Source organism: Panthera leo (genome assembly GCF_018350215.1).
Source record: "Panthera leo isolate Ple1 chromosome E1 unlocalized genomic scaffold, P.leo_Ple1_pat1.1 chrE1_random_Un_scaffold_49, whole genome shotgun sequence".
Classification (NCBI taxonomy): domain Eukaryota; kingdom Metazoa; phylum Chordata; class Mammalia; order Carnivora; family Felidae; genus Panthera; species Panthera leo.
The window spans coordinates 78,479-104,115 of record NW_024962226.1 but is presented as its reverse complement, the minus strand read 5'-3'; the positions used below and the strand labels follow the sequence as shown (position 1 = coordinate 104,115).

The window sequence follows — 25,637 nt, the reverse complement described above, 5'->3', positions numbered from 1 at the left end:
GATAGAATAACCCCTTTCCTTTATTCATCTACATAGGTTCATGAGCCATGAGAACATGACTCCCCATGCGAAGCTCCTCAATACAAGACATCTAACGGCATCACGTAGATCCTCTCTCAGGGGTTGGGCGGGGGGAGGGGCGAAGCCTAAAGAATCTGAAATGGTGAGCCCATGTTTTAATTCAAGTTCTGAGAACAGCCTTGAAGAGGAGTTTCTGGCAGTGAGGAACAGCCCAAGAAGCAAGGGCCCCGGAATCAGGCAGACCTAGGTCTGAATTCTGGCTGTCACTTCCTGGTGAAGGGACTTAAGTAACGAACGTCTCCGAGTCTTTTTAGCAGCATTTACCTCATAAGGCAATTTGAGGATTAAAGGAAAGAGCATGTGCAAAGCACCTAGCATAAGGCTGGGCACAGAGTGGGTGCCTAGCAGTGACGATGTGATATTTGCACCAGGCGGTGAGCAGGAAGCCTGGGGATGCCCATAGGTGGCATGGCCAGGAGCTCCCGAAGCATAGGGAAAAGGAGCTCCCTGCTCGAAAGGTCCTATTCCAGTGAGAAGCTGACTCCAAGGGACGACGCCCAAAAGGCCGGTTGTCATTCAGGTCCTACCTAGTGCCAGGGAATGCGGAATTGTATTACTCGCGAAGCTTCTTAAGTGGTTCTGTCACTTATTGACAGTGTGAACCTAGGCAAGTCTCCCGATGTCTCTGAGTTTCAACTTCCTCATCCCCGAAATGAGGATGATACTACCTGTATCACAAGAGTTGCTGGAAAAACGAAAATGAAGTGCCGTGTGAGGGGCCACATCCGGAGCATTTCCCACGTGCCAAGCTCTATTCTAAGAGTTTAAGACACACTGTCTTACTTGCAGCACAAGCGAAAGGTCTCAGCGTAGTGCCGGAGCGCAGTAAATACCTAACAGAGGTAGGTATTAAAGAAATGATATGGGGCAGAGGAGCAACTACCATGCTTCCCAGAGAAAGAAGATGCCTTGGCATATACGTGGGAAGAATCAGATGCAGCTGGGAGAAGAAAAGTAACAGTTGGGTATGACTATCGCAAAGCTTCTGAACTACCACACACGGAAAATAATAAAAGTTACCCTAAATCACCCCAAAAGGACAGCCCTGAGTTGTCATCTTCATCCTTAACGTTGATGCCTTTCTGAATCTGAGAAGAAGCTGTCAGGATTTCCAGTACATACCAAAAAGCGATGACAATATCCTGAAGTGTGTCAACTTGTGTGGGCACGCAGCCGTCTAAAAGGAAGCAGATGGCGGTTGACTGGGGGAGCGTTAGGGCGTCTCTGTGACTGCGGCTCGACTTTGCCTTCAGAGGGTGGCCACACCTACCTCAACGATATTCTCAACAATAATTCAAAAGGGGTAAGGCTTAGATTTTCCTTATTCTCCCTTAGAGCTTATGTTCTTGGCACAATACTGATGCGCCACAGACGAGCCAGCATGTGAATGTGCTCTATCCCGATAAGGTACAGCCTTTCTACATCGTAGAGTCCTTCGGCTTCTAAACTCATGGAGCTCGTACTGTTAGAAGCAATGAAGTGAATTTTTTAAAATAAGCCATCGGTCTGCACCTGTGTAGGTGAATGAAGGAGAAGCACTTTAAAGTCAGGAAAAAAAAAGTATACTTAACATTTAGGATTATCAACCACTGTTGGTTTTCCATAATATATTTCATTCCTGATTTCATCTGAAAGAAATAGGATTATTACTACCATTCAAAAAGTGGTACCTTATTAATAAACTCTTGGCATGGCTTTGAGGTGGATTTCAGATTCAAAATAGACTTTACCACACCGCTAACGTGTTCACTCAGTGTTTATCAATAACTTAAGAGGCTTCATTCAAAAAACTTACTGAGATAGAATTACCTGAAACCCAGGGGTGAATCGAGGCCTTGTAGGGTCTGGACCTCATCTACTTTGGGAAATCCTGCCTCATCAAAACATGCAAAATTATGCGTACAGGAACTGCGAGGGTCCCTCCCAAGACTTCGGAAGGGGCCTATGTAAGTGAGAAGACCTGAAGTTTAAGCTTCAGTCAGTTCAAGATAAATCCACCTCAGCTGGGGCCCAAAAGGTTTACAAACTTATTTAATGCTGGAGAAAATATTGTTTCAACTTATAAACACCCCAGTAATTAAGTCACATAGGTAATAACGTGACTGAATTCACGGGATGGCATCTCCCTTGCGCATGCTCTCTTTCTCTCAGAATAAATAAACGTTAAAAAGAAAAAAGAAAAGAAAAGTTTGGCCCCAAACAAGGAGCCCAACCTCCAATACACACTTACTGTACTGTGATAATTTTTTGGAAGTTAACTGTGAATTCGTTTTAGTAGTACAGCTCTATTCAAACCACATTGAAAGGGCGGGCCTACGCCGGCTGACTCCATCTTGTTCTGTGTCCTTCACCTTGACCACACCTCCTCCCCTTGAGTAACCCCCCCCCCCCACCTGCCTAACAGCACTCTTCCCCAGGACCCTTCCCCAGCCAATCAGCTGAGGCCACAGCCATTACCTCACCAACTGCCCCTAGGCCCCCATAAAACCTTTGTCCTTTTGAAACTGGCTCTCTCTCCCCGGTATCTCACCTCTGCATCAGTGCAGGTAGGGGATTGAGCTCGAGCTAGCTCGAATAAAGGCTCTTTTGCTTTTACATCGGACTCGGCTCCCTGGCGGTATTTGGGGATCACGAATTCTGGGCATAACACACATGACATGAGTATTAATTTATTCTCAATACCAGCTAGCTCTGGTTCTTTAATTACCTTTTTCTGTCATGTAAGATCGATGAGGGAGCATGAGGCAAGTTGAGGGCAAAATACAAGTTAGCACATGCCCCCGCCCCAGGTGGGATATGTGTGATTCTGGCTGCTCGAGGACAAAGGAAAGGAAAGAAAACAAATGGTTAACTGATAAGAGATCTCAGTCGGGCAAGATAGGAGTTTCCATCAGTTTACAAATATCTTAGTAAATTACAAGAAAAAGGCAATCTTATCAATAGCCTAATCGCCAGAAACCTACAGAATCAGCTTCCTGGAGCCCCAACATCACCCCTCCATAGTGATATGGGGAACAAAGGCAAGAAGGAAATCTCAGGTAAAATTAAATTTCCTTATAACCTGCAGCCTATTGACAGATACTTGAGGCAGGCAAATAAAATATTTCTCCAGGAACTCCCTACTGTCTTAATGCTTTGCTAGACGGAAAAACAACCTTAGCTTGACAATAGCAAGGCCTCTGGTATCTTAGGAGTCCTCTTTCACATATCACAGTCCCTCTGGAGACTTCCCTTTTGACTTGACCTCCCAATTCCATAGCATATAACCTGTCACTCTTCACAACCCCAGTGCAGTTCTTTCTGCCCACGGTCCTGTCCCTGTGCTTTCATAAAATCGCCTTTTTGCACCAAAGACATGTTCAAGAATTCTTTCTTGGCCGTCGGCTCCCGACTCCCCACCATCTCCCCAAAACTTCATCAAGATGAACGTGAAAACTCAACACAAGCAAGTTGTTGCCTTGTCCACGACAAATCTTTTCTATTCCACAACCATCCCCTACTTTGTCACCCCCTAGCTCGTTACCCTGCTGCACTGATGCCAGCATGGCTCACATACGTTTTCCCATCAACGGCCATCTTTTTCTCCTTCCAGTATGAAAGATTCTTGGGGACAGTCCCTGTGTATTCTTTGTACCCCCAGTACTTAGTACACTGTCGACACAGAGTGCGCGTGGCACTGAGTGTTTTTCAATGAATTCATTCATTGTTATCAACGGATTCCACGCTATTTTGTCCTGTATTGCCTACATAACTATGAAATTCAGATTCTTAGAAGAGACTCTCGGTGTTATAAGATGCTTAGTAGAGGTGGTGAGTTTTAAGACATTATATTGACACCACTAAAACCTCTTGGTGGAGAAACTCAATGAGCCCGTTCTCTGGCATGCCGGCAAAACAAAAAACTGACCCTCAGTATTCTTTCCCCAAGTTAGGCATCAGCAAATTAATGAGAGGAGAGAGGAGGCCCCTGCTCTTGGGCACCCGCAGGAACTTACTCCAGCTCCGGACACACCGTAAACACTTTCATCTAATGGAAGATAAGTTGTGAAATCGGATTTCTGAACCACAAGACAGTAAGACAGTCTTTTCCAGCGTCTGCTTTAGAGGAGGGTCTTCAACCTTGAGTCTAAAAATCCCCCTCAGGCCACTGAACATGTCCAGTATGATTTGCTTTTTTACAGAGAAATCACAGAATTTTCCGGCTGAAAGGGAATAACACACTTCTTAATTGAAGAGTGGTCAGGAAAGAAAACACATGGAGAGCAGTGCCCTGTGGCAGGCATTCAGGAGTTCTTTCTGCTTTCCTGATGGCTCAAGAAGCACCCACACCTTTTGCTGCCTGGAGAACTCTGTGCTAAACTTAGTTCTTTGAAGTTCTCTTTTGCATAGGAAACTTGCACATGAGCAGGAATCAAAGTTAAATTCAAAAGTGGATTTCAAGGACCATGCACACCTTGGGGAAGCATCACTGTCACGAATTCCCATGATAATACTGACTTGGGTGTTACTTGCTTGGGGCTTTCATTGCCCACACAAAGCTGGGTACGAGGGAGGGCAGAGAGTGCCATTTAGGAGTTAAGACAAGTCCCTTGGCCTCTTTGTACCTTAGTTTCCTCATTTGAAAAAAAAAATGGATTTTAAGACCTACTTTCCAGAATTCATACTGGGTTTATTAACACACACCTAACCAATCACTGTATGATATTTTTACATGTAGTTTTTTTTTGTTTTTTTTTTTACATGTATTCATTTTCTATTTCACTTACAGCTTGTGTAAAAACGGCATTCCATGCCAGGCCTGAAATGTTCCAAAGCTCAGTTCGGTGAGTAAATTGCAACGAAGATTTCTACACACACACACACACACACACACACACACACACACACACAAAACAAGACACAAACAAAGAGAAAAAAAAGATATTCTTTCAGAATATTTATCCTTTGGCAGTGATTCTAATTTATAGATAATGAAACATAACCACAATACTCTCTCCATACACTAAAGAAATCTCACTATGAAAGATACTTGCCTTTTTAAAAAAATATTTGCATGAAAGATTTATACTTTCATGTTTATACATGTGGTGCATTAGATACAAATCAGTAAATGCTCAATAAATACTTGTGTTAAGTAAGTATTTTTTTCTAGAGAAGTAAGTTTATTTCTCTAGAAAAACGTTTCACAACTTTAGCACTGTTGAGATTTATGGTTGGATAATCTTTGTTATGGGGGGGGGGGGTGCTGCCCTGTGAACTGTAGGGTGTGACAGCAGCCCTGGCCTCCACCCACTAGATGCCAGGAGCACATCTACAGTCTGACAATCAAAAATGTCTCCAGACACTACCAAGTGTCACCTGGATGCAAAATCACCCTGGCAGAGAACTGCTGCTCTAGAACGATTCACTCTGATCTCTATAATAACTCTCACACCAAACTTTGCCACAGACAAAAAAGATTTGCTACATAATTTTAGTAGCTTTCGACTAATAAAGTTTCATTCATTCCAAATGAATAACAAAGAGGTTTACAATTAAGTTTAATACAAATTCCAAATATAATGAAATTATATTTGTAACTTACATAAACTTCAAAAAAGGTAGTGATTCAAATGTACGTCTTTCAATAGATTGTATTTTATTGCAGGATAAATCTCTAGGAAAAGGAAAAGGAAAATATTGCCTCAATTAGCTATAAGATATCTAATTAGTAGGATGGTAGTATTGAATAAGTAGCTTTTGGCTAAACTCTGAGTATTAGGAATTGTTATTTGAACCTTCCAGAGCCCCTAACCCTGTCCTCACCTTTCTTAAGAGTCTCACCTTTGTGATCTTCATACATAAAATATACAACTATAGATCTTGATAGATCTTGGAAGTAATCTTTCCTGAGAGCAGAAGAATTGATTAAATGACTGTTTGTGGCCTCATCAATTTCTAAATTATGAGCTCAAAGTTGTGATCGCCACATATAATTTCTAATATTAAAAGGGATATTCTCACATTAGCACACCTTCCTGGTTTAGTTCTATTTCTTGACACCAAGTCAATACCAGAAGAGGTAAAAGATACCTTTTCATTTAACTTGAAAAGAAGTTACTCCTCTAATCAATACCTAACTTTGAACGAACTCAGAATTATATTATCATATTAATAGAAATTTATTTTTGGTTGTACGTTGCCTAAACGGTCTATGAATTTATCAATTGCTTCAGCTGCAAGTGGGGCCAACAAAAAAACAACATGGTCCTGGATTTTTATTTGGAAACACCCATTCTTGATTATGGTTGACCCTCTTATTTCCATGGATTTCAGCCGAGTCCCTCACTTTCCACCTACATGGGTACCACCATCTTCTGACTGGCATTTTCATCTCTGGTCTCTCCCATTCTAATCTATACTGCACACAGTCACCAGATTAATTCTCCAGGAGTGGTTCTCAAATATCAGAGTCACTTGGGAACTTACTCAAGATGCAAATTCTCAGCTCTACTCTGGACTGAGTGAATCAGGAACTGTGGAGGTGGAACCTGTGTTCTGACAAGGCCTCCCGGTGACCCTGGTGCAGTCTAAAGTTTGTCCTAGAGCACTGCTGTGATAACACGGTAGCCTGGCATATTATCCAAGGCCTTCAAAATCCTAAATCCGGCTCTAGTTTCCTACTCTACAGATACCAAAGAAATTTCTCCTGCATTTTGCCTTTCACTCACTCTATCTTGCAAGCATATTCTTCCCAAGATGTCTATCTGATGATACGTCATAGCCATTCAAGGTTCTGTTCAAACAGCATTTCTCTAGTAACTTCCCTGATCCAACTTGAAGTCTTCCCCCCTCTTCTGTGTTCCAAAAACAACTTATACTTCTCATTGCCCAAATCCATTTCTTCCCCTCCCCCTCTCCTCCTCCTCCTTCTTCTCCTTCTTTTAATTTTTTAAAGTAGACTCCACGCCCAACCTGGGGCTTGAACTCACGACCCTGAGATCAAGAGTCGCATGCTCTACTGACTCAGCCGGTCAGGTGCCCCAATTTCTTCTTAATATAGTTATTCTGGCATTCCATTTCCTCTGGGCATAAACTCCATGAAAGTATGGACTAGTCTTGCTCATCTGCGTTGTCTACTGTGTTTAAAACTGATGCATGGACAAAGAACAAACTCAAATATTTATAAAATAAATTAACAGCTGGGTAGTGAGTAGAAGGAGCAAAACGACTGAAAAGAAATGTGGTTTTATGACTTTGTGGCTCCCTCTTCTGCACTTTGTCAGTGCTTCATCATCCATTTAGTGCTTAGGCGTTATGGTTTAAGCTTCTGTTTATTTTCCCTGTGAAATCATGAGTTCCTACAAGGGTGGGAAGCCTGTCTTAACCATCTGCGTGCCTATGGTACTGGGCATAGGGCCTGTCACATTCTTTTTTAGGTTTTGATTCACATTTTTTTTGAATGAATGAATGAATGAGAACACTTCACCTGACATGAAATAATTGGCTTACAAAGTACCTCATAGTAGAAATAATGAAAGGCCCTATCCATTGCGCAGTTTGTCTCTTTTGTTTTTCTCCAAACTGTGTTTGTAATGTTTGGAGCCCAGATGGCAGAGGTAGCCAAGAAGACCAATACAAAGTGGTTGTCCCCTAAGACTTGGAAGGTTTGATAATTTGAAGGACTATTTTTAGTGTCATATGAGATTCTTTTTACTCACTACCCTTAAGCCTTCCACATTTGCAAGAAGAATCTATTTTCTAAAGCACATCATTAATAAGGATTAATGAGGGGCGCCTGGATGGCTTAGTCAATTGAGCATCTGACTTCGTTCGGTTCAGGTCATGATCTCACTGCTCATGAATTCGAGCCCCGCATCGGGCTCTGGGCCAACAGCTCAGAGACTGAAGCCCGCTTCGGATTCTGTGTCTCCCTCTCTCTCTGTGCCTACCCTGCTCATACTCTGTCTCTCTCTCTCTCAAAAATAAATAAACATTAAAAAAATTTTTTAAAAAGGATTAATGAAATACACAGCTTTGCATGGCATGGACAAAGAATAAACACTGAACCTCCATAGCAAAGAACATTAGTATCTCTGTATGTCTAATGTACAGAGATATATGCAAACATTTCTTCCTTGACAATGAGGCTGGAGAGATGTTTATTCTGTAATTAGCGAAGTTAGAGGCATTTCTGATGTTTGTTTAGTGTAAACATTTCTAACTATACCACTTAACCATCATTATATTTTTAAAGGTTTCATTTTTTTTAAGTAATCTCTATACCTAACATGGGGCTCTAACCTACAACCTCGAGATCAAGAGTTGCAGACTCTAATGACTGAGACAGCCACGTGCCCCTTAGCCATCATTTTTTTAATGTTTATTTATTTTTGAGAGAGACAGAGACAGAGCATGAGTGGGGGAGGGGCAGAGAGAGAGGGAGACAGAATCTGAAACAGGCTCCGGGCTCTGAGCTGTCAGCACAGAGCCCGACACGGGGCTCGAACCCACAAACTGTGAGATCACGACCTGAGTCAAAGTCGGACGCCCAACCAACTGAGCCACCCAGGAGCCCCAACCCCTTAACCATCATTTTAAACATCTATTTTTATGGTGGCATAAGAATTTCCACACTGATCACAGGAATCTACTCCTGAAGCCAAGTGCACATTGTATGTTAGCTAACTTAACAATAAATGACATAAAAAATAATAATAAAAAAATAAACTAATAAAATTTCCCACACTGAAATCCTTAATCTCTTAATAATTTAATATGTACTTGGTAATACTGCTTACATAATTCACCTGCTTAGTTAAATATTTAATATTTAAATATTTAATTTAGATTAAATTATTTAAAAATTCTGGGTTAATGGCATTCAAATTAATGTAAGTGTTCTATATTTTCTTGTCTTGTAGGTGACAATTTGAGGTTAACTTCAATTCCTCTCATTTTACTAAGCCAACTTTTTCAAACCTTTTCTGTAAAGGCCAGACAGTAAATATTTTAGGCTTTGCAGGCCATATACGGTCTCCGTCACATATTCTCTGTTTCTTTCTCTTCTTTTCTCTTTTACAGCCCTTTAAGAACATGAAAATCATTCTGAACTCATAGGTTGTATCAAGACAGACCATACACAGGATTTGATCCATGGGCCATAAATAATAAATATAAATAAAAGCAGATGGTATATGAACACTTACATAACAAGGTTCATATGGGTGTCCATAATTGCTCAGACTTCATTACCCCTTTTCCTCTACAACTGAAGGGCTTTTTCCTATATCTTGTCTATAAAATTAAAAAGTTGAAAATGCATAGGAGGTATTTAATGCTAGAGATGGGCTGGGTCCCCACAGACTTACAGAGTTATAGAATTTAATAGAGAGAATTATAGAATTCCACTATAGAGAATTATAGAATTCTACTGTTAGAAGAAATTGTTGCAATTATCCAATTTGAACCCTGTATTTTTTAATAAATAATATAACTAAAAACTCATAATAAATGATGAACTGATTAACTTACAAATACTGGAGGGATAGCAGGCCTTCAAATGTGTCTTTATGTAATTCGGTCAGATAATTGTCACTGAGAATTCTGCAAAATGAAAAGGTCATTTCTGGGTCAAAATGCAAAAATAACTACAACTATTTGCTACACAGGACCGCTAGATGTGAGAGAAACCTGGGTAATGGTGCCACCAAATACACTAATTCTTATTTAATGTAGGGATGGTGATCTCTGCTGTTTGATTCAAATCTTTTCTTCTCACATACTCCTTTGTCTCTCTCTCTCTCTCTCTCTCTCTCTCTCTCTCTCTCACACACACACACACACACACACACCCCTATCCACTCTTCACACCAAAATGTACATTTAATGCCTACTCTCTGGATCACAAAATCTCTGTTAGAACCCAGCCCTGAGTGGCAAAAACATGGACAGAACTGCCACTTCCTCCTCTCTTTTCCCAAATTTTATTGTGGAAGCCCTATTTATAACCATATCAGTGCTACAAGTAAAGCCATCTAATTTTTTTCCCCATCTAAAAAATATCTGTGAGAACTAAAAATGTGCATAAAATGCACATAACATAAATGCTCAGTTTAATAACTATAGAGTAAATACCCGTGTAACACTATTTGTTCATTCTACTGTTGGTGGATACTAGATTTTTCTAATTTTCAGTTATTATAAACAGTGCTGCTTTGGACATTTTTCTGTTTATATCCTAGTACACATTTGCCTAAGTTTCTCCAGGATTTAACAGGGGTACAAAATTGTCTTCCTAAGAGGTTGTGCTATTTCAAGCTGGCAGATTGAAACATGCCAAGTCTCTACCAAACTCCAAACTCCACCAAAGTCCCTAAGGATGATTAGAAAAGATACAATTAGAAAATCCACAACCTTAGCTCAAAGCCAAGGGAGTAGCTCTACAAACACTCCCCACCAGAAATGCCTTGGAGCCACCTACAGGGTGATTAGCTGGGATACTGCAGTAGGACCAAGGACAGCACATCAACCCCACATCCTTCCTCCTTGGATCTGGCAGCAAAGGGTGTTTTCTTCCAGGCAGGAGCCATTGGTGTTAGAAGGGGGCAGGGTCCCAGAACCCTGGAGGAAGGGTATACACTCTGACTAGCCATTAGAAGTCACCTCCCACCTCTTCTTTAACTCTCAGGGGGACCTGTCACCAATAACAAGCCCCGTGGTTCATTTCACCTCTTCCTTAGGACCAGAAAACAGAAGCAAGTCAAATCTCAACTACAAAGATAAATTGCACTCAGGAATGACCAAATGGAGTGAGAAAGCCAATTCTATTCAGGACAGAAAATAAAAAACAAATATAACAGCTTATAGTCAATGACACAGTTAACAGAGAAAACACAAAAGGATTTGAGAATACCAACATTAATGGGGCACCTGCGTGGCTCAGTCGGTTAAGCATCCGACTTCGGCTCAGGTTGCAGTCCATGGGTTCAAGCCCTGCACTGGGCTCTGTGCTGAAGCTCAGAGCCTGGAGCCTGCTTCAGATTCTGTGTCTCCCTCTCTCTCTGCCCCTCCCCAACTTGCACTCTGTCTCTCACTCTCTCTCTCTCTCAAAAATAAACAGTATACAAAATTTAGAATGGCATCATTAATATATCCTCAGACAGAGGTAAACAGTACATCTAATAAAAAGAACCAACTCAAGATTATATGAATGAAAAGTATTATCATTAGTAAAAAACTCAGTCTATGAGCAGCAGAAACGGTCGTTGAATAAATTAGAAAACTTGAGAGATCTGGCCACTGATTTCTTACCAATACTTGAAATTCTATGTATTTATTATATTTACATATTTGTTTTTATATTATATATTTGTAAACCCCTTGACAAGTGGGATATTTGGTCAGTTTTGTTCTTGAGCTTATATCCCTGGCACGTAAAACAGTTCCTGGGACATAGGAGATGCTCCATAAATATTTGTTGAATGAATTCAGAAAGTGACAGGTATCAATTTGCAAATATACTACTTTTAATTAAAACAAATCATTCATTTATCATCATTTATGAGAATAAGTACAACTTCACAGGAAAACAAATGTCTTTCTCCACCTCCACCCCAATTTGTGACTCAATCTTTTGAGACAAGAACCTTTTGAGAATTTCATAAAAGCTATGGAATGGACCCTTTCCCTAGAAAACTGTACTTTCTTGAATACGTGCAAAGGTGTGCATGCGATTTCAATTTGCAGACCATCCCTTTAGGGCTCAGGTCCGTGAATAGAATGGACTGAATTTGTGGGTGCCAAACTTGGATGGGAAATAGAATCACATCTCTATTTTCACAAACCTCTAACTAGAATTAGCATTTCCTTCCATTATGAATGCAGGCAACAAACCACAGATTAGTGTAGTTTATTTGGTCCCCAGCAGAAATCAGATATTTTCATATCACATATTTGGCGTGGATATCTCAAAATATCATTTATTCTCATCAGTACCTTGAAGTTATAATAGTTAGTAGGCGTACCATTATATTTTGTTATTTAATATTCTAACAGAAGCAGATTTATTGCTATATCACTAATCTTTTTTAAAAATTTTTGAAAACTCTATTTCCACATAATTTCCTTTTCCTATATATTTTAACTTATTATACATTTGAAAACATTATCCCAAGAACATAAGCTTCTGCAGATCATCAATACATATATAGAAGGGTGCCTGGGTGGCTCAGTCTGTTAAGTGTCCAACTTCAGCTCAGGTCATGATCTCACGGTTCGTGGGTTCGAGCCCCACATTGGGCTCTCTGCTGACAGATCAGAGCCTGGAGCCTGCTTCCAATTCTGTGTCTCCCTCTCTTTCTGCCCCTCCCCTGTTCATGCTCTGTCTCTCAGCAATAAATAAATGTTAAAAAAAATTTTTTTTTAAATTTGATATATAGAAAAAAAGGTTAAAAATCCTGCCCCAGGGGACTATTGACCCATAGTTAAAAACTTCTGTCTTACAAGGCATAACCCTCAAGCTGAATTAGAAATCATCAAATCTTGGGGCACCTGGGTGGCTCAGTTGGTTAAGTGTCTGACTTCGGCTCAAGTCATCATTTCACAGTTTGTGGGGTCGAGCCCCACATCAGGCTCTGTGCTGACAGCTCGGAGCCTAGAGCCTGCTTTGGACTCTGTGTCTCCCTCTCTCTCTGCCCCTTCCCTGCTCACTCACTCTCTCTCTCTCTCTCTCTCTCTCTCTCAAAAATAAATAAACATTTAAAAATTTTTTAAGAATCATCAAATCTTACCAGATTCATCTTCTAGTATATAAACTACCAAATACACGCTTTTCAAAAAATATTTTTTAATTTCAGTTTATTTTTTTTAATAGGTAATATATATTTGCATGGCTCAGAATTCCAAAGGTATATAATACACAATTCAAAGTTTTTCTCCTACCCCTGTCCCTCAGCCTACCCACTCTCTCCACTCTCTCTTGTTCCTTGTGCCAAATTACTTTCATTTTTCTTACAAGTTTGGGAAATAAGATCTCCAAGTTAGATACTATCATGAGAAAATATAAACTATATATAGTATTTAAGAAATTCATAAAATTCATAAGAAAACAACTACCTTGTTCTACCATTTGTCCCTTACCAGTAAGGTTATCAGACTAAGGGGCAGGGGGGAATCTACTTTAGGGGGATCATAATCCCTACATTTAGATTACTATGACTGTTATGTCTTTTATTATTAATTCAGAAGTCATTTATGACTTATCTACCCAAGTTGAACTGATGATATGACACACAATCTGTCATGAAAAATGCCAGTCAGTTACTTTGAGTATAATATTGTTTCCAAAATTACTTGTGTCTACACTGACTTTTTCTACAAATCAATTTAAAAAAAAGATAACAAAAAAATTGGCAAAGGACAGAAAATTCAGACAAGAAACACAAATGCCCAGGAAACATACAGAGATATTTAAATGTATACGTAATCAGAAAAATTCAAATTCAGAAGGGACCCATTTTATTCACCCACCAGATCAGCCAAGAAATGGAGAATATCCAAGAGTGGGAGGGTAGGAGGAAATGAATGCTGTCATGGTGTATGGATTGGTGTGTAAATTGGCACACCTTTTTTGAGGGCAATTAAAATTGTATATATCGACATCGTCTTCATCCCAACAGTTCCATTTCCAGGGATCTATTCTACAGAAATACCCACCCACGTACACAAAGATGCATGTATGAGGTGGTCCATGCAGCAATGCATGTAATAAGAAAACTGGACACAGCCTAAACATCCATCAGGAGGGGAATTACTAAATCGTAATACACTCATACTATGGAATATTATGCAGCAGCTTGCATGGATGGGGTAACCCTCTATGTACTGGAAGAAAAAAAGTCTAAGACATACCACGAAGCAAAAGAATCGAGTTGTAGGATGTTACAATTTATGTAAAAAAAAGATAAGAAACTCACACAACAAACCTATTTTGCTGTAAATATGTATGTAGGCAAATGCATGGAAAAAGGTCTGGAAGGATATATACTAAATCCAGAGTAGTGGCTATCCCAGCAGTGGGGGGATTAGAACATAAGGCAGGTGTTCACTAGATCTGTTATTTCATCAAAAAAAATTTTTTTAATGTTTATTTATTTTTGAGACAGAGAGAGAGAGGGAATGAATGAGCAGGAGAGGGGCAGAGAGAGAGGGAGACAGAATCCGAAGCAGGCTCCAGGCTCTGAGCTGTCAACACAGAGCCCAACGTGGGGCTTGAACCCACGAACCGTTGAGATTATGACCTGAGCCGAAGTTGGACACTTAACCGAATAAGCCCCCCAGGCCCCCCTGTTATTTCATTTTTATATATTGAGACTATAATCACGTATTCCTTGTATAATGGAAAATAAGTTGAAATTGATTCTAATTTTAAAGGGAACCTGCCAAATTTAATTTTTAAAATAAACACAGATGGGGCGCCTGGGTGGCTCAGTCGGTTAAGCGGCCGACTTCAGCTCAGGTCATGATCTCGCGGTCCGTGAGTTCGAGCCCTGCGTCGGGCTCTGTGCTGACAGCTCAGAGCCTGGAGCCTGTTTCAGATTCTCTGTCTCCCTCTCTCTGACCCTCCCCCGTTCATGCTCTGTCTCTCTCTGTTTCAAAAATAAATAAACGTTAAAAAAAAAATTAACACAGAATTGCAATCGGTAGAGGTCGAGTTGGGATATGGAAGGGGAAACACCTTTCCTCAGAGCTACTGACTTCAAAGTTCTGGACCAAGAAGGACCTTAGAATGCAGTTAGTTTTTGTTTTTTTTGTTTTTTTTTTTTTTGTATTCGTATTTGGAGAGAATATACTCACAGTTTCTCAGCCCAACGGTATCCCTTCCATACATTTTCATCAATGTGAGAAATAGAGTTTCCTTGGAAATTTCTGTGAAGAAACACAGTTCAGATCCTTGAATAGGTAGGAAAGGAATGAACAGAATAAATAAAAGAATCACTGGCAACCTTGTGGGGAATATTCCAATGCAGTAAATGCCAACTTTCTAATTTCCGCGGCTATCAGCATCCCAGGTGGTGCAATTAATAAAGAGATAGCGTGGGGCCACTGGCACAAACAAGCCAGCTCCTTAGAACCTGAACTTCCTATTTGTTCCATTCCTTGGGTAGATAACGCCTGTTAATTACTCTGGAGATAAGTATTTTTTTTCCCCAAATCACTTATGTGTCTAAAATGGTTCCTTCCACAAATCAATGAGAAAATAATAATTCAACGAAAAAAATGGTAAAAAATTTACCATTATCAGCAAACAAAGGTAAAGAAGCCCTCTACTGAAACCTCTCTAGGTGTTAGAAGGATAAGGGAAGTTAGAAATTAGAATAACTAACATGGAAAGATTTCTTAGACATATTGTATAGGGAAAAGCAACAAATCACTGGGCAAGGAATTAAAAAGTATCCCCTCATTAGGAAATTAGGAAAAAATGCAAAGGAAAGAGATGGGAAGGAAGGACACACACCAAAAAGGTGACAGGAGTTATCTTATGAGTGGTAGGGAGGGTGGGGTGGGATTTTCACGTTTTATCCTCTATACCTGTGACATTAAAAACAAAAAAAAGTATCCATGATAATTCATGTATCCATGAATTACACATGTTTAAGAGAAGCTATTAAATGCCTGAGGTTCAGTTTCAACCGCTAACTCTGCGTATGACTTTGAATCTTTACCTTTAGTTTTGTCCTCTTCCCTCAGCAACAGCTTACCTGGTCAGTTTATATACACATTTTTTTCAGGGGAGTCAGGAATAAATTCAAAACAGATACCCATCTGCCCATGTGCCTGGTGGACATTTCCAGTCAACCTGAAGCCTTCTGGTTGCTCTGTGTTCCCTGGTAAAAGATGCCTCAACTTCCATCATTCTCCTTATCTGGGACAGAAGTTTCAGAGTAATATCTGAGTTTTCTCTTTCCCGTGCACACCCCACCCGCGACTGTCATCAGTTAGTCTATCTTGTCACTTCCTCCTTTGCAGTGCTCTCAAGGCTTTTCTTTCTACTCTTTTCAGCCACTCTGAGTCGGCCCCTTGTTACTTTATTCCCAGGTTTTGTTAGAACATTCTATCTGGTCTCGCTGGATCAAGCTCTCCTCTCCAGATCGGCCTATATGGGGAACTGAAAATAATCCTGTTTCAGCGGTCTGTATATCTCATGCTTGAAAACTTTCAATGGCTCTCTCTAACTCAGAATCTAACGTTCAAACCTCTCTAGCTGATAGTCAAGGTTTCTCGTAATTGGATCTTTAACTGCTTAACCTAATTCTTAATCCCTGATCATTCCTGCAGCCGTGCCTTTGCCTAGACTTATACCCATTTTTTCTCTATTTAACACATCAGAGCCACTCTTTAAGTCTCAGCTAAAGTGTTAGCTTATCCATGCAGCTCTCCCTGACCTCCATACTCCGCTGATTACAGAGTCTGCTGAATTCCAACACCCATGGTACCTCTTTTAGTACTTAATTACATGCCACCTCCCTTTTTATGACCATTTCCTTTCTTCCCACCTGTCATTTCATGTTCTGAAGACGATTTCATCCTAGTGTGGCGCCCATAGTACTTACTCTTGGGTTGGGCCCAAACTGAGTACTGTATGTGGAAGGCCGGGCGTCAAAGATGAGGTCTGGGGAATCAAAATAATAACAGCTAACACTCATATTTCGCCAGGCACTGATCCAAGTGCTTCATATGTATTACCTCATCTAGATCTCACCATAATCCCATGAGATGGTAACTATCATAATTTCCATTTCACAGAAAAGGAAACTGAGTCACAAAGCTAATAGATGACAGACCTCGGCCCAAACGCAGGCAATCTAGTTCCAGAATCTCTACTCTTCACTACTCTGTTGTATCCTATTATAGAGGATGGAGCAAAAATGGGAGAGTAGAGGTTAAGGAATGAAATAATGGGGCTAAAAATTGGATAAGGAAAAAGAATAAGGACAATTACAAGTAAAAGATTGGAGAAGGGCGAACAGTAGTAAAAAGGAAAATGAAGATAAGGGATAGTTGACAAAGAAAAGCTAAAAACAGAAAGTCAGTCAACGTGGTTGGGGAGATGAGGAAGGCCCAGGACGACATTGAGGAAGAGACTGCCATGTCAAGCAGGAGGCAGAGAACAAACAAGTAAAGGCGATTCTTACAAGATGGTGAAGGTGCCGTTGTAGGTGTCGGGCTCCAGCACGGGCACTCTGCGGAGCCTCTGCTGTGGGCTGAGACCAACACACGACAGTGTCTCCTCTTTGCAGGTACAGCGCTCACATATTTTGAGGTCTGTGGTGGCATTCTGTTCTGGTTGCCAAGTTAAAGTTGTGTATGCCTTTTCTGAGGTATAGTTTACAAAATGCACCACAGGATGTTCAGTTGTTGGAGGAAAACCTGTCTCAAATGACTCTGGTTGCTGACTTACAGGAATTTCTAGGTCCATAGGTGGAACCGTGACTTCAGTCAGGTTTCGATGTTGACTCTGAACCTGTTTTGGATGTGCAAGTGTCACCTCAAGGTCCTTTGGGGGAGGAGTTGTAGTCTTCTTCAGGGTTGTGGAATGTTCAGCCTCTGTAATAGGTTCTGGAGTTATAGTAAGCTCCACATGACGAAATGGGATGATGGGTGATGCTGGATGCTGACCTTGATCCTTACTTGGAGTTGGAACTGTCACTTCCTGCTGGAATGGATATTGAACTACAACCTCCTTAGGTGGCTCTGGAGGCTGAGTTGGGGTGTCTCGCATGGTTGGAGAAGGTTCAGTCTCCACACTGGATCCTGCAGTTACAGTAAGTTCCAGGTCCATAGGTGGAACTGTGACTTCAGTCAGGTTTGGATGCTGACTCTGAACCTGCTCTGGATGTGCAAGTGTCACCTCAAGGTCCTTTGGAGGAGGAGCTGTAGTCTCCTTCACGGGTGTAGAATGTTCAGCCTCTGTAGTAGGTTCTGGAGTTATGGTAAGCCCCAAGTCCACACGATGAGCTGTGACACTGGGCAATGTTGGTTGCTGACCTTGATCCTTACTTGGAGTAGGAACTGTCACTTCCTGTTGGGACGGATACTGAACAACCTCCTTAGGTGGCTCTGGAGGCTGGGTTGGGGTCTCTTGCATGGTTAGAGAAGGTTCAGTCTCTGTAGTGGGTTCTGGAGTTATGGTCAGTTCCAGGTCTAAAGGCTGAACTCTGACTTCAGTCAAATTTGGATGCTGAGCCTGGACCTGCTCTGGATGTGGACCTTGAGGAAAAACTGTTACCACCTGATGCTCTGGAGAGTGAGCTGGGGCCTCCTGTTGGGTTGGAGAAGGTTCAACCTCACCAGAAGGCTCTGGATGTTGAGCTGTGGCTTCCTGTTGAGTGGCAGAAGGGTTAATTTCCTCAGAGGTCTGTGGATGCTGACTTGGGGCCTCCTGATAGGTTGCAGGTTTAACTTCCCCAAGGGGATTTGGATGCTGAGTTGTGGCCTTTGACTGGGCTGGAGAAGGCTCAGTCCCCTCAAGGGGCTCTGGATACTGAGTTGGGGTCTCTGGTTGGGTTGGAAAAGGCTCACCCTCCTCTGATGCCTGAGGATACTGAGCTGGAGCCTCCTGCTGGGTTGAAGAAGGTTCAACCTCCTCAGGGGTCTGTGGATGCTGAACTGGGGCCTCCTCCTGGGTTGTAGGTGGTTCACTCCCCTCGGAGGCCTGTGGGTGCTGACCCTGGCCCTCCTCCTGGAGAGGGGAAGGTTCACCCTCTTCCTGGGCCTCTGGAAGCTGAGTCGGGGCCTCCTCCTGGGTTGAGGATGATTCACCCTCCTCAGGGGCCTGTGATTGCTGAGCTAGGGCCTCCTGCTGAGTTGTAGAAGGTTCAACTTCTCCAGGATATTCTGGATACTGAACTGGGGTCTCCTGCTGTGTTGGAAGTTTCTCCTGTGTGGTAGATTCTGGAGATTGCGTTGGAGTCTCCTGTTGAACTGGCAAAGATTCAACCTCAGGGGACTGTGGAGGCAGAGTTGGGGCTTCATGCTGGGTTTCAAAAGGTTCCACATTAAGAGGCACTGAGGGCTGAGCTATAGTCTCGTGCCGAACTGCAGAAGGTCCCACCTCTGTAGTGGGTTCTGCAGTCATGGTAAGCTGCACATCTGGAGGTTTCACACTGACATCGGGCAGGTTTAAATGTTGATCATGGTAGTGACCTGGAGGTGAAACTGTCATCTTATGATGCCATAGAGGTTGAGCTGGGTGCTCCTGCTGGGTTGGAGAAGGTTCCACCTCCCTGGAAGGCAGCTCTGGAGGCTGAGCTGGTTGCTCTTGCAGGGTTGCAGAAGATTCTATCTCCCCTGGAGACTGAGCTGGAGTCTCCTGCTGGGTTGAAGATTCTGCCTCATTAAGGAGCTCTGCAAGCTGAGCTAAGGCCTCCTCCTGGGTTGGAGAAAGTTCAGCTTCTCCAAAACGGTCTGGAAGCTGAGCTGGGGGTTCCTGTTTGCTTAGAGAAGGCTTACCTTCCTCAGGAGGCACTGAAGGCTGAGCTGGGGTCTCCTGCTGCCTTAGAGAAGGATCAATCACCCCAGGAGGCTCGGAAGGCTGACCTGGGGTCTCCTGCTCACTTGAAGGCTCAACCTCCTCTGGAGGCTTACCCGAGGTCTCTTGCTGGGTTAGAGAAAGTTCTGCTTCCTCAGTGTGTTCAAGAGGCTGAGGTGGGGCCTCTTGCTGGGCTATAGAAGATTCAACACCTTTATCAGGCCCTGGAGTTGTGGTAAATTCCACATCTAAAGGCTTACCTATAACCCTGGGAAACATTAAATAATCTGGATACTGACCTAGAGGTAGAGATGTCACCTCATCACTTACTGCAAGTTGAGTTAAATACTCGATAGGGAACTCTGGAACTAGAGTTGGGGCCTCCTGCTGGACTGGGGTAGGTTCAACCTCCTCGAGGCGCTCTGCAGGCTGAGGAGGGGCCTCCTGCTGGACTGGGGTAGGTTCAACCTCCTCGAGGCGCTCTGCAGGCTGAGCAGGGGCCTCCTGCTGGACTGGGGTAGGTCCAGCCTCCTCAGGGTGCTCCGCAGGCTGAGTTAGAGTTATGGTAAGATCCAGAGGTTTAACAGTGACATTGGGGAAGCTTGGCTTCTGAGCTTCACTCTGACTTGGAGATAGCACATTTACTTCATGATGTGCTAACAGTTGAGATATGATGTCCTTAGATGGCTCTGGAGGCTGAGCAGGGGCCTCCTGGGGGGTTGGAGAAGGTTCCACTTCCTCGGGGGCCTCTGTAGGGTGAGCTGAGGCTTCCTGCTGGACTGAAGAAGGTTCGACCTCTTCAGGGGTACTTGAAGGCTCAGCTGGGGCCTCTTGTGGGTTTGCTGAATTTCCATCCTTAAGGGACTCTGGACGCTGAGATGGAGCCTCCTGCTCAAGTAGAGATGTTTCTGTCTCTTCAGAGGGCTCTGGATGCTGAGCCTGAGCCTCCCCTTGGGGCAAAAAAGATTCAGCTTCCTCAGGGGACTCTAGATGATTTGGGGTCTTCTGCAAGGGTGGAGGAATTTCAGCCTCCTCAGAGAAGTTTGGAAGTTGATCTGGTCCCCCTGGGAAACCCATAGGTAGGTTCTCCTCAGGATACAGGAGACCCATATTGGAATCAAATGACTGGTGATCTTCGGCCTGATCTAAACCTACAGTTTTAGTCTTACTTTTGAGATGAGGAGGCGGAGCTATGGTCTGATTCTGATCCCAACCTGGCACTGGAACCACCTCTGGGAGCCTTTGATGCTGGGTTAGCTGGTCATTCAGATCCTCATCTGGCCCTGGGGGTAGTTCTCCAAACGAATCCGTGTCCAGCAATGGAACCAAAGTCTCGGTCAACTCCTTAGGCGGGGCCAACATCTGGGCTGGAGCAGAGGACCCCAGGTAATTAAAGCCCCCCGGCTCAGCTGGGGGTGTAAGTGCCTGGGGCGATTCGGGCGGGGGATCAGAGGAGCGCGAAGACCAGGTCTCAGCCGCCTCCAGGGGGTCGGAAGTCAGCTGGGCAGGGTCCAGGGCCCACTCCGGAGGCTGAGCTGCCTGGACCAGCAGCCACAACGGTTGCCACATAAAGAGAAGCAGTGGGGCCAACAGGCGCAGCCGGGACATGACAGGCGGAGGCTCCGGGGCGCAGCGACCCAGGCGAGTAGGGTACTGGCGCTGGGCCCTGAGCGGGAGCCAAACCATTATGGCAGCCCCGTGATGCGCGCGCGCACCTTTAGCAACTGCGCGCCCCTCCCCCGCCAACGTCCCACCCTTTATTTATGACGTCTTTATTTACACCACCTTTATTAGCTCCCTGGAGATGGGCTCCGCACCAGCAGAGCGGGCCCTTTTCCCAGAATCACTTGGGGCCCAGGCCTCCCTCCACCCTGCAAAGGCCACCACTCCCCCCCACTCCCCCCCTCCCCCCTCCCCCCCCCTCCCCGGCCCGGGGCTGCTCACAGCAAGGTAGTACTTGGACTCAGATCTGGGTGGCCCCGCACTCCCGCAGCTCTGAGGGGTGGAAGGGTGGGGGAGTGGAGCAGAGCTTCCAAGGAAGCCACAGGACCTGGCATCCTGGGAAATTAAAAAATGCTAGTCCAGCTCTAGCAATTTGAACTCTTGCTCTTCAAAGCTTAAATCCGAGAGACGTTCTTCCTCCCCCTGGCCATACTGCTTCCAAGAAAAGTAGCTGACCTGCAAAATAAGCACCAGTTAGGGCGATGGGGAGGAGAACACACTTCACAGTCAGATATTCTAAAATGTTGCCATTTCCTCTAAATTCTCAATACCCATGGCTGATTATTAATTCACCACTCTGTTAGATGGGGGCCTACCACTGAATCTGCGATGGCCCCTAAATGTCTGTAGGAGGAGTTTGGGGGGAGTGCTAAGCAATTCATTCTGGGAAAGAGGGCCGGAAACCAATTCTAGCCCTTTATTTACACTGGGTGGGAAAACTTCCCCCATCTCATCTTGACTGGACATAGCCATTGATCTAGAAAAAGTAACAAGGCCACTTTTCAGAGGTCCACTCTGTGCGCCCACATGGAGAAGGCACTTAGGATGTTATAGTCAGCGTGTTAAACAATTTTCTTGAAATACTGCAACTAGCACTCAGTTTACTTCCTTCACAGCCCCTTTTCTAATGTATTTTTAGTCCTTGCTTATGGTCTGGCACAACCTCTAGCATGTAAAATGCAAGAGAGAGGGGGTTTTTATCTTAATCCCAATGTCTAGCACACAGGAATAGTTTTTATATGGAACTGATTCCAAGACTGGCCTCATGCAGGAATGGATCTGTTGCTATAATCAGGTTTCTGAAATCTTTAGCATCAATGCTGAATCTTTTTCTCATCTTTTCACCTTTTTCAGGAAGCTAGACTTTTTTTTTTTAATTTTTTTTTTCCTGAGAGAGAGAAAGCGTGAGCGGAGGAGAGGGACAGAGGGAGAGACAGAGAGAATCCCAAGTAGGCTCCACGCTCAGCACAGAGCCCGACGTGGGGCTGACCCCACAAACTCTGGGATCGTGACCTGAGCCAAAATCAAGAGTCGGATGCTCAACCTATGGAGCCACCCAGGCACCCCAGGAAGTGAGACTTCTCAAAGCCTAAACTTGGAAACGTCTGAAGTTTCCTCGACTGGTTTGATTTAGATTCAATTAACATTATTATTTTGCATGAAAAATCTTCCAGTGCTTTTTCAGAAAGTAACCATCTTCTCTTTCTCCACTCTCTTCCCTTCAAAACAAACTTTGCAACTGTGGGGTGAGTTAAATATTCAGAAATCTAGGGGCGGCTGGGTGGCTCAGCTGGCTGAGTGCCTGATTTCGGCTCAGGTCATGATCTCGCAGTCTGTGAGTTCGAGCCCCGCGCCAGGCTCTGTGCTGACAGCTCCGAGCCTGGAGCCTGCTTCAGATTCTGCGTCTCCCTCTCTCTCTGCCCCTCCCCAGCTCACGCTCTTTCTCACTCTCAAAAATAAATAAACATTAAAAAAAAAATCTAAAAAAAAAAATTCACAAATCTAGCCCCAAATTAAGCTCTCAATGAGCTGAAACACATTTTTGCTTTTTTTTTTTTTTTTTTTTTAACATTCTGTATGTGGCACATTACTATTTTCTTTTAGAAATTATTTTGGCGGGGCGCCTGGGTGGCTCAGTCGGTTGGGCGGCTGACTCCGGCTCAGGTCATGATCTCGTGGTCCGTGAGTTCGAGCCCCGCGTCGGGCTCTGTGCTGACAGCTCAGAGCCTGGAGCCTGTTTCAGATTCTGCGTCTCCCTCTCTCTCTGACCCTCCCCCGTTCATGCTCTGTCTCTCTCTGTCTCAAAAATAAATAAACGTAAAAAAAAAAAATTTTAGAAATTATTTTGGCAACTTAATCCCTAATTCAGGACATCCATGTGAGTGATTTACAGAAAAGTTCTTCAGCAAGATATTCACGCAATATATATATGAGATGCCGACATCTGGGTGATACATCCTATTTGAATGGCATAATGGTTTCAAACGCTGTAGTATAAATAACTTTTTTAGTTACTTAGTGAAGGCTTGTTGAATAAATAACTTTTTGTCACTGCTTGACACAAGTTTTTATTCCAAAATGCCGAGTAGATTTTCTTCTCAGTTCTTTACAGCAAAAATAAAGTGAAGGAAACAGGAAGAAAGAAAAGAAAATCTGCCTTTAGGTTGACTCTGCTCAAGAATCATCACTGTACTTTTGCAAAATTATAAGGATAATCATCACAACCAATACTATTGAGCCATAGGGCATCTGTGATCAGCATTTCACATTTAAACCTCACAATAACCTTATGTGATAGATACATCATTACCCCATTTTACAAGTGAGGAAACTGAAGTACAGAGAGGTTGTATAATTTGTCCCAGTTTGTCAAGCCAGTCAAGAAGCAGAGCTGGAATCTGAACTCAGTTCTGACTCCAAAGCCTGTATTTAACTTGTATGAAAAAAAAAGGGGGTTTAAAATAGCCGTTACCTTAAACTTAACTTTGAGAGCATTAAATATAGAAACACTTTGCTGAACTTCATCTCTCCATCTGGGAGAGCTTCTCTAAGAATTACATTTTCTATTTTTATTCCTTTCCTCTAATCATCTCCCATGATTAAGTATTTAATTAGCCTGTGATCATTGAGACTTTAGAGATTTAGAGTTGTCATACTGGATAAAAAAGCAAAAGCCAACTATATGCTGTCTATAAGATTCATCTTCAATACAAAGATATAAGTAGGTTAAAAATATGGAAGAAATTATGCTTTGCTAACACTAATCAAACGAAACCTTGAGTGGCTATATTTACTATAGGACAAAGTCAATTTCAAAGCAAAGATATTACCAGGGATAAATGAGGTTATTCCATTGTGATAGAAATGTCAACTATTAGAAAAGACATAACTTAAAAATTTATGTATCTGATAATAGAACTTCCAAATATATTAAGGAGAATAGGAAAGAGAGACACATAAGCACTCAATTATAGTTGGAGATTTCAATATCCCTCTCTCAATAATTGACAGAAAAAATATATAGAAAATGAGTAATGATACATCAGACTTGAAAAATACTACCAACCTACTTGACCTAGTTGACATTTATAGAATACTCCACACCAAATCAGCAGACTACATATTTTCTTTCAAGTGGACACATAATATTTATCAAAATAGGCCATATTCTCATCTATCACCAGAATTCATTGGCTATAAAACAAGCCTCAATAAATTTAAAAGGATTTCAGTCATCCAACATATTGTTCTGTGACCACAATGGAATTAAATAACAAATTAACAGATCTGTAAAATCTCCAAATATTTAGAAACTAACCAACACACTCCTAAGTAACCCTATTGGTCAAATAAGTCAAAATGGATATTAGAAACTATTTTGTACCAACTGAAACTGAAAACACAACATGTCAACATGTGGGATGTTGCTCATATAGTATTCATCTTCCCCAGTGTCCACTTTTAAGAAACTAGAAAAAGAAAAGGAAATTCATCACTGAGTAAGGAGAGAAAATGGAATGATAAAGATCAAAGCAGAAATTTCTGAAAAGGAAAACAAAAATAGAGAAGTCACTGTAATGAAAAGGCACTTTTTAGAGAAGATAAGTAAAACTGATAAACTTCTGGCCAGATTTATCAAGAAAAGACAAGAGAAGACACAAATTATCAATATCAAAAATGAGAGGAATGACATCACTACAATTCTACAGATACTAAAAGGATAATAAGGGATTATTATAAAATACTTTATGTCAATAACTTCAAGATGAAATAGATTCCCTGAAAGACATGAACTACTCAAAAAAATAAAGTATGTAATTTAAGTAGCACTATTACAAAAATAAAATCTGTAGTTTAACACTTTCTCACAAAGAAAGCTTCAAGCCCACATGGCTTCACTGGTGAATTCTAGCAAACATTTAAGGAAAAAATAATGCCAATTCTGCACAAACTGTACTAGAGAATTGAAGAGAGGGGAATACTTCCCAACTCAATTTTAAGGCCAACATTCACCTTATGAAAAATAGATAAAGACATTAGAAGA

General features: G+C 42.4%; 2 protein-coding genes and 1 long non-coding RNA gene across 5 annotated transcripts in view; 1 reads left to right on the top strand and 2 right to left on the bottom strand.

The window, feature by feature from the left end:
- LOC122212750 (leucine-rich repeat-containing protein 37A3-like) overlaps positions 1 to 21,469 on the bottom strand; it is a 48,100-nt gene extending 26,631 nt beyond the window's left edge. Inside the window, exons 1-3 of the mRNA XM_042926716.1 lie at positions 17,256 to 21,469; positions 14,917 to 14,988; positions 9,595 to 9,666 (exon numbers count right to left, since the gene is read on the bottom strand). Coding sequence (XP_042782650.1) covers positions 9,595 to 9,666; positions 14,917 to 14,988; positions 17,256 to 21,277 — 4,166 coding nt within the window. The 5' untranslated portion in view covers positions 21,278 to 21,469. The remainder of the gene's footprint in view (positions 1 to 9,594; positions 9,667 to 14,916; positions 14,989 to 17,255) is intronic.
- On the top strand, positions 2,586 to 16,323 carry LOC122212753. Of its 2 annotated transcripts, none has more exons than XR_006199273.1 (4): positions 2,586 to 2,627; positions 4,014 to 4,154; positions 4,850 to 4,904; positions 16,159 to 16,323. It is a non-coding gene; the product is annotated as an uncharacterized LOC122212753 (long non-coding RNA). The 2 variants fall into 2 exon arrangements; XR_006199272.1 differs by having other exon boundaries at positions 4,010 to 4,154.
- Positions 21,470 to 21,515: 46 nt separating the features above from the next.
- Positions 21,516 to 25,637, bottom strand: part of LOC122212748 (integrin beta-3-like) — a 57,967-nt gene continuing 53,845 nt past the window's right edge. For both annotated transcript variants that reach the window (XM_042926692.1, XM_042926696.1), the window contains one exon: positions 21,516 to 21,769. In XM_042926692.1, coding sequence (XP_042782626.1) covers positions 21,709 to 21,769 — 61 coding nt within the window. In that variant the 3' untranslated portion in view covers positions 21,516 to 21,708. The remainder of the gene's footprint in view (positions 21,770 to 25,637) is intronic.